Genomic DNA, 8,997 nt, shown 5'->3' on the forward strand with positions numbered 1-8,997 from the left:
ATTATTAGCTCAGCTAATTAGATTAAGAACTAATTTTTTTGACTATCCAATTAAGAAAATTGGTCTTGATAATGCTGGTGAAATCACATCTCATGCTCTTAATGAGTATTGTATACTCATTGGAATTGATATTGAACATCCAGTAGCACATGTTCATACACAAAATGAACTTGTAGAATCATTCATGAAATGTTTAAAATTGATTGTAATACCATTATTCATGAGATCAAAACTTTCGATGTCAACTTAGGGACTTACGATCTTGCATGCTGTAATATTAATTTACATCAAAAAAACAAGTTATCACAAATTCTCTCCTTTATAGTTGATTTTTGGTGAACAACCCAATATTTTTCATTTAAGAATCTTTAGGTGTGTTGTATATGTTCCAATATTAGGGGGAGAGAGTAAATAATTGCAAAAAGGATATTAGTTGAAATGAATTATCGTTATCTCATCTTGATCCCCATACAAAACAATGTGAGTTAGAAATTCAAAAGATAATTGATTTACAAAAGTTTAACCAAAAGAGTGGTTAAATCATATACCAACTGTTAAGGCTCTAACAAAAGTGATGCCCCTATTGGACAATATTATAAAAAGTCTCAAATACGCATGAAGCATGGTAGACTTATTGATTCCAAATATAAGAAATTTTTTATTTAGGAAAGGAGCTAAAAATCAAGATGGTCAAATCAAGAATATAGAAAATCTAAAAAAAATTTCTGACATAATAAGTTCCAAAAGAACTCAGGTACCTAAAATTTGTGAAAACAAAGAGATCTCAAATTATGTCATGAATGGAAATATAATGGAACCAAAATGAAATCAATGTTGACGATGTATTTGCATATAATTTAGCACTATGTGATAAATAGTAACAAGGATCAAGAAACAAAGTCTATTAAAGATTTTAGAAAAAAAAATGATTGACCAAAAGTATAGAAAAACTCAATTGAGACAAAATTAAACTCGTTTATCAAATTGAAATGTTTTTGGACACGTAGTTCGTACACCTAAAGATGTAAAGTTAGTTGGACTTTGGATTTGTAATTCATACACATGAAGATGTGAAATTAGTTGGATATATAATGTTTTTATGCAAAAATGAAATGAGAATGGTGAAATAATGAGATACAAAATAGGTCTTGAAAATCAATGATTTTCACAAAGATCTAACATGAATTTTTAAGAAACGTTCACCTTTAGTGGATGTAAGTATTTTTCAATACTTGATCAATCAAGTTGTATATGAAATACTCATTTAATGAATATTACAACCCAATTTTATGGATCACTTGATGTTGAGATTTATGTGATATTCTTCAAAGGATTTTAACATTTCCAAAATATTGGTGCAAGTTCTTGAGAAAATTACTCAATCAAATTATGTAAGTCGTACTATGGACTAGAACAATATGAGTGATGTGATATGTGCAAAGAATGATATAGACATGATATGATCATTTTTCATGTATTTTTGTTAAAATATATGAAATTGAGTTTATTGTTATATTTTTGTAGATGACATAAACATTTTGGAATTCTTGCGGAGATTCAAAAAGTTATAGATTTCATAAAGATAAGATTGCAATGAAGGATGTTGAAGGAACAAAGTTCTGCTTATCATTCCAATTTGAATATTTAAATTCACTAGTACAAAAGAGGTGTACTACGTCGGTCAGTTTTAGCTTTCTACGTCAGACATTACGACATCCGACGTAAAAAAGTAGGAAAAAAATAAAAAAAAAACATAAAAAAACATAAAAATGCCAGCAGAACGGGCCGTTCTGCTTCCAGAACAAGCCATTCAGCTTCGTATAACAACCCAAAAGAAAACGCCCACTACCTATACAAATAGAACAACCAAAAAATCAAATAAAACAGATAGTCAGAGTAGCAATGCGAAGTAGAAAAGTGTTAAGGAAACCTTAATTCATACCTGAGGAGCAGCAACAATGTGCAAACGAGTAACAAAAGATTCATCCCTCTGCAAAAGACAAAAAAAAACGATTCAGTAACAAAGGAGAGGGAGAGGGTTTAGAGAGAAAAAAATGAAAAGTGAGGAAGAGTGAATGCGCGCGGTGTGCCTCGCGCTCTCTTATTCAAATTTGCATCCTTTTTTACGTCGGACCTGGTAGGGTCCGACGTAAAAAAGTTCGCAAAAATTACAAAAATGCCACCGCATTTTTTTTACGTCAGATTTAAGTATTTCTGACGTAAAAGGGGTGACGTAATATGCTAATTTTCCACTAGTGATTGTAGAGTTTTTTGTGCATCAATAACTTTATTTGAAAAAGGTGTTTAAAAAGATTTATATGAAAAAATTATATTTGTTCTGCACTCCAATGATTTCAAGGTCTTTAGATGTAGACAAAGATCCTTTTATTATCAAGAAAAAGGATAAAGTGTTACTTAGTCCTGAAGTACCATATCTTTGTATTATACAAGTACTAATGTATTTTGATATATAATTTATTATCATTTTACTTGCAAGATATAGTTATTCACTTATATAAAATTGTTGGAACGAAGTTAATAATATTTTCCATTATCCTAGAGGAAGTTTTTTGGTCAAATCCTCGTAATGATAAATCGCAAACTAGGTATTTGTTTACATGTGGTATATAGTCATACACGAGAGATTGTTACATCTATTACTTGGTTGAAAGAATAATGCACTAAAGGAGATGGAACAAAATATTTTTTCTTAAGTTCTTTTTGACTTGTAATCATCAAATGAGTGTCGCTATAATTATTCAACAAGTTTCCTTATGTATGAAAATATCACTTTACAAAGTCACTGTCAAGTACAATAATTTGAGCAATTGGTACACAAGATTGGTCTTTTTTGTCCTAGCGATGATCATTTGTATTAGGGGGAGACATTCTGCACTCTTTTTCCCTTCGTCATGATTTTGTCCCATTGGATTTTCTTGACAAGGTTTTTAATGAGGCTCTATATGATATCATATTAAAGAATGATGTAATCTTTTCTTCTTCCCTAGGTTTTTATCCCACGGAGTTTTTTCTAGTAAGATTTTAATGAGACATATTGACATTCAACAAGGAAGGTTATGAATAATAATTGGTAGTTCAATTAATGAATCAATATTTAATATAGATTATTACCATTTATTTCAATTATGTATTATTTACTTTTTTTGTGTAATTATTCAAATATTATATGTACTTATAAATAGGTTAATTCTCTCTTAGAAATTGTACCTGTCTGAAGGGTACACTAGTAAACTTCTCGTACTCCGAAGGCCGAATGAGAGCTCCAAGCGAATATTCCAGTGAGAGGGAGGGTACCTGCAAATGGCACTCCGACGCTCAAGTCAGGACAAGCACAAATATCGATAGTAATTAATGAACAGTGACGTTACCTCGTGACATTAGCTATTTATATTAACATTAACGGGCCCTGATTTCCCTGGGCCCTGCAACAGGATTACCGTATTAGGTAATACGTCCCTAATCGGCTTATCAGTGTGATTAATCCTTAATTCTTGATTAGGGACAATTCTTGAGTCCATGGTGTACTTTACTTGGGACTTTGACTACTCGGTAGCCGATCGGCTGTTGGCTACTAGGTTCGACTATTCGATGGCCGATTGGGTGTCGGCTATCAGGTGGTCGAGTGCTTGTACCCATACAGAAATAATACAATCATTTTCTCTATCTCATATTATCTTGTTTGTTCTCTCTATCTTTATCTTTCTTTTCATAACAATGTTATTTTTCTTATCTCATTTTTTTCAATAACTTTTTATCCCCTTAACTATAAAAGGTGCTTCATAAATTGAAATTACATATCAACCAACAACATTAGTAGTAAGCATGGAGAAAGTGTTGAATGGAGCAGAAAAATTCTCTGAATCATGCAATATGCTGAAGATGGTTCTTGCATTGGCGTTGTATCTTGGAACAATTCATTTCAACCTTGCGTTGATATTCTTCGCCACTTTCTTTCTTCCTCTCTCTAAAGCACTCTTGTTGGTCTTCCCTTTTCTTCTTATCTCAACACCTAACATTAATTTTGTTCCTTATGTTAAATGGATTTTAAAATTTTCATGATAGGGTGTTTGGTTTGCTCTTGGTGTTAGTGATGATTCCTGTGGACGAGAAGAGCATGTTTGGCAGAAAATTGTCAAAGTATTTTTGCCCTTTTCTTTTCTTTCACTTATTTTTAATAAAATCCGCAATATTCATTTCACTATTTCATTTTGACTATATTTCAGATACATATGCAGACATATTTGTTCCTATTTTCCTATAACTCTTCACATAGAAGAAGTAGAAGCCTTTCGTCCCAATCAAGCATATGGTTTGCATCAATCCTTAAATTTTGAGCATATTGAATGGTGTTTTTGTTTGAATTTAATTTAAATATACATTGAGTAATATTTTAAAAACTAATTCAGATCCTGTCCCATTCGATTCAGAAACCAATACCACTACTAGTCCAAAAATAAATTTAAGCAAATTTCATTCATTCAATCACATGTAAAATAAGTTTGCCCGTCCTTGTAATAATTATCTTAAAAAAAATATTTTTTTATTTTTTATTTTTGTTGACAGTAAAAAAGATTTTTTTTACATCAAAGTTAAACTCTTATAATTTTTAGAGAGTAAAAACTGAAAGAACATAAACAGTGAAAACTTAAATTTAAAAATATTTAGAAAATCTTAAAGATGTTATAATTTTTTTATTTTGAAAACAAAAAAAAAATATTGTTCTTAAAAAAAATTTTAAAAATCATTTTTATAAAATATTTAAAATGCAAAAAAGAAAAATATTTTCAAAACAAAAGCCCAAAAAAGACAAGTTTTTTATTTTAGCATTTGTTTTTCGTGCTTATATTTTATTTCATATAAATTTAAACTCCTTTTACCCCCTTCTCATCTTAAGAATATACATACACTCTTGCCATGTCACTAGATAAAGCAAAAAGATTGTTTACCCTGCTTTTATAGGATTTGATATAGTCCTTTTCCATTTGTTGGATGATTTTTCTTCTGAATTTGCACTCTAAGAAAGGGGTCATTAGAATATTGAGACCATATTTCCTTTTCTCACGTTATGGTTAATTGTTCTCATTAAAAAAAATTCCTTTGATTTTTGAATTTAATTATTACTATATCTCAATTTTAACAAATGGAAATCAGAAGCAAATTAATTACTAGTAGAATTTAAAAATAGATTTGCTTCTTAGTGAAAATAATCAAAGTACAAATCAGACTCAAATATTTTGCCGTGTACCTCATCTGTCCTAGCTCTTCCATTAGGCACATTAATGAGTTTAATGCAATATGTGGACCACTTCAACTTTAGAATTTAAATCAATTCATTTAGCTACATCAATTACCTCAATTTGTTAAATATAATTTTCCAAACATTGAACACTCTACATGTCCTGCATTAAATAATTTCGTCCGTTTTGTCTAATTAAAAAAAAAATAAGTTTAATGCATACCAGTCCTAATTTTTTCTAGAAGTTTTTAATTAGATTCATAAATTAAACACATTTATAAATGATTCCTTCTTCTTTTTATACTTTAGTAATTTATTTTTTAAAAAATATTTATAATTTATGAAATTTTATAAAATATTTTTAATATCACATACTTGAATAATCATATTAGATTGTTATATTTCGTGTTACTGTTCATATGCATAAAAAAAATACTTTGTGTACCACCCCCGATGTAGGACCGAGATCACACCGAGATCATAATGCAATATATTGACTACACACATAAGCTGACTTAAACTAGGAGGTCAATAAGGCTGATACCTCGATACATAAACAACATCAAATATACAACACGTGACAATAATGACTAACCTAACTATAATTAACTCATCTCGGGCAACCGCTACAGCAGTTATATCGGAAAACTGCACAACCCAAGTAAGGGATAAGTATGAGAATGGACAAACGTGGAAAACTAACTTGATCGTTGGAGTCCTTTTTGCAGGTACATCCAAGATGCTCGAGCAAGGAGACCAGAAAGAGGAGACTCACCCCAGCAACCGACCTCATACGATCTCGGCTGGACCAGAACAAGGAAGACGACTTATCCGAGTTAAGGATCCAATCTGATTCGTGTAAGTACATTTGGCGCTAGAAGGAGGGCCTGGTAAAACTTTTCCTCCTTCACCCGTATGGTTTCAACCCGAAGTCAGACCAACAGAGCAACGAGTATACCACGTTCAAGCACACCGAACATGGAAGATAATCCGGCCCTACGACGGTTACTTGAACAGATAGAACTGATGCAACGACAACATGCGGCAACGATGGAAAATCTGCGTAAACAGCATGAAGCCGATTTACAACAGTTACGTGCCGAACAGGCCGCATTCCGAGCACAATGGCAGCAAAATCAACCACCGCCATACACTCATCATGCTAGCCATGTTCCACCTACTATAGAAGAACATCAGTCTTCTCCCGATCCTACATACCCACCAAAACCCACTCGAACTCATTGATCTGCACATACTCACATCAGTCGTCCTGAGTATGATCCACATTCCACTCGACGAAACCTATTCGTTGATGGAATAATGGAAGTTCCTCTCCCACCTACTTGGAAACCGTTAAACATTGATAGATACGATGGAACCACTGATCCCGATGAGCACATTGATGCATATGTTACCCAAATCAACCTTTATACGAATGATGATGCCATCATGTGCTGGGTATTCCCAACTTCACTCAAAGGGGCTGCCCTTAGTTGGTACACACAACTACCACTCAGATTAGTAGATAATTTTGATACTTTGGTTTGTCTTTTCTCTGCCCAATATGCCACTAGTAGACCTCGTCATATCACCTCAGTAGCGTTGGCTAACCTGCGACAACAAGATGATGAATCCCTCCTGCATTTTATGGAACGATTTGCCAACGTTTCCATCAAAATCCGAAACCTCAATCCTGAAGTCGCCCTCCATTCCATGCTGATGGAACTCAAACCTGGACCTTTTGTTGACAGTCTTTGCCGACACCAACCAACCAGCATGGATGAACTGAGAGCACGCGCTGCCTGATACATCCAAATGGAAGAACATGCTGAATTTCGTAATAATATCCGAGATGGTCTTGCTGTCAAAGGCGAGTCCAGTAGTAAGGAGAAGAACAAGAATCACTTCGATCAAAGATCCAAGAGACCTCGTCAAGCACGAGGTCCCAGGTATGATTTTTACACACCCCTTAACGCTCCTCGAGTTAACATTTTAGAGGAAGCTAATCATCCAGATCTGATCTCCTTACCTCCCTTGGCATACAACTCGGCCAATGCCGACAAGAGAAAACATTGTCGATATCACATAAATCATGGACACACAACGGAAGAATGTTGGAGCCTCAAAGACAAAATCGAAGAACTGATTCAAGCCGGTCACCTTGGACAATATGTCCAACGTGGTCAAGCTTCCCGCGGGGGTTTACGGGGACGCGGCAAAGGATGAGGTCCATATTCAAACCGATATCAAGGACGATACCAAGGTTACCAAGGCCGATCTGAGCAAGGTAACTATCAACAAGCACCCACGCATGAAGAAAACAAATCCAGCGCAAACAGTGTCGATCCACAGCACGGAGACAAATCCTCTACCGAGAATAACTTGCGTGGGGTCATCAATACCATTGTGGGGGGCTTCGCTGGAGGAGGAAGCTCCAACTCCGCCAGAAAGAGACATCTACGAAACGTCCACAACATCAATGGTTACGACAACGAGGACTCCAAACCGAATCCATCAACTCCTCCCATCATCTTCACCGACGATGATTATGAAGGCATAAGCCTAAACCAAGACGATCACATGGTCATCTCGGTCGAGGTGGCTAACTGGGAAGTTCAGAAAACATTGATTGACCAAGGTAGCTCTGCCGACGTGCTGTATTGGCCCACTTTCTTGAAGCTTGACATCCCTCATAATATGATCCAACCATATTCCGAGCCTCTCGTTGGGTTCGCAGGTGAGCGAGTTCATACTCGTGGTTTCATTGAATTATTAACCTCTTTTGGTACAACTCAAAATTCAAGGAGAGTATTGGCGAAGTACTTGGTTGATGCCATCACCTCCTACAATATTCTTATTGGGAGACCAACATTAAACCAGTTAGGAGCAATTGTGTCAACGCCCCATTTGACTATGAAATTCCCGGGCATAGACGGACATATAATAACTGTCAAAGCTAATCAGCAAGTAGCAAGGAGATGTTATGCTGAGAGCCTGAAGATTGCACCTACCAATCTTCAACCCGAGAAGTCAACTTCTGCTGTTATCGCCCATCGGTACAAGGGAAATGGCTAACCTGGATCCTCAAGTTGACATGCATGACCACCGACCTAGCCCTGTTGACGAGCTAATTGAATTCCAGATTGGTAAGAAGCCAGGATAGTGCACCAAAATTGGAAAACACATAGAAAATGATCTCCGAGGTAAAATCATGTCAATTCTTACTGAAAATGCTTATCTCTTTGCATGGAGTAGTGCAGATATGCCAGGGATAAACCCCAACTTGATTTGCCACAAGTTAGCTATCTACAGGGGAGCGAAGCCAGTGTCCCAAAAGCAAAGAAAGATTGGTGGTAAAAGAAGAGAAGCTGTTAAAGTTGAAACTAAAAAACTATTCAGCGCAGGGTTCATCAAAGAAATTAAGTATACCACTTGGTTAGCCAATGTCGTGATGGTTAAAAAGTCCAATGGTAAGTGGCGTATGTGTGTTGACTATACAGATTTAAACAAAGCTTGTCCGAAAGATGCATACCCCTTACCTAGTATTGACAGATTGGTTGATGGAGCTTCTGGTTATGCTATGCTTAGTTTCTTAGATGCTTACTCCGGCTATAATCAGATTTTAATGTACCCCCCAGATGAAGAGTACACTGCATTTATCACAGAACAAGACAATTACTGTTATCATGTCATGCCATTTGAACTCAAAAATGTGGGAGCAACATACCAAAGGTTAATGG

General features: G+C 35.0%; 2 protein-coding genes across 2 annotated transcripts; both read left to right on the forward strand.

Annotated features, from left to right (window-relative positions):
* Positions 1-6,577: 6,577 nt before the first annotated feature.
* Positions 6,578-7,063, forward strand: LOC145958001 (uncharacterized). Its single transcript, XM_083074449.1, has one exon. It carries the CDS (start codon positions 6,578-6,580, stop codon positions 7,061-7,063), a length of 486 nt encoding a protein of 161 aa, XP_082930575.1.
* A 9-nt stretch (positions 7,064-7,072) lies between these two features.
* Positions 7,073-8,332, forward strand: LOC145958002 (uncharacterized). Its single transcript, XM_083074450.1, has 2 exons — positions 7,073-7,472; positions 7,575-8,332. The coding sequence occupies exons 1-2, from the start codon at positions 7,073-7,075 to the stop codon at positions 8,330-8,332; spliced, it is 1,158 nt and encodes a 385-aa protein (XP_082930576.1).
* Positions 8,333-8,997: the final 665 nt, after the last annotated feature.

Source organism: Cajanus cajan, chromosome 5, assembly GCF_000230855.2.
Source record: "Cajanus cajan strain Asha chromosome 5, NIPB_CcT2T_4, whole genome shotgun sequence".
In the NCBI taxonomy this organism is placed as follows: Eukaryota; Viridiplantae; Streptophyta; class Magnoliopsida; order Fabales; family Fabaceae; genus Cajanus; species Cajanus cajan.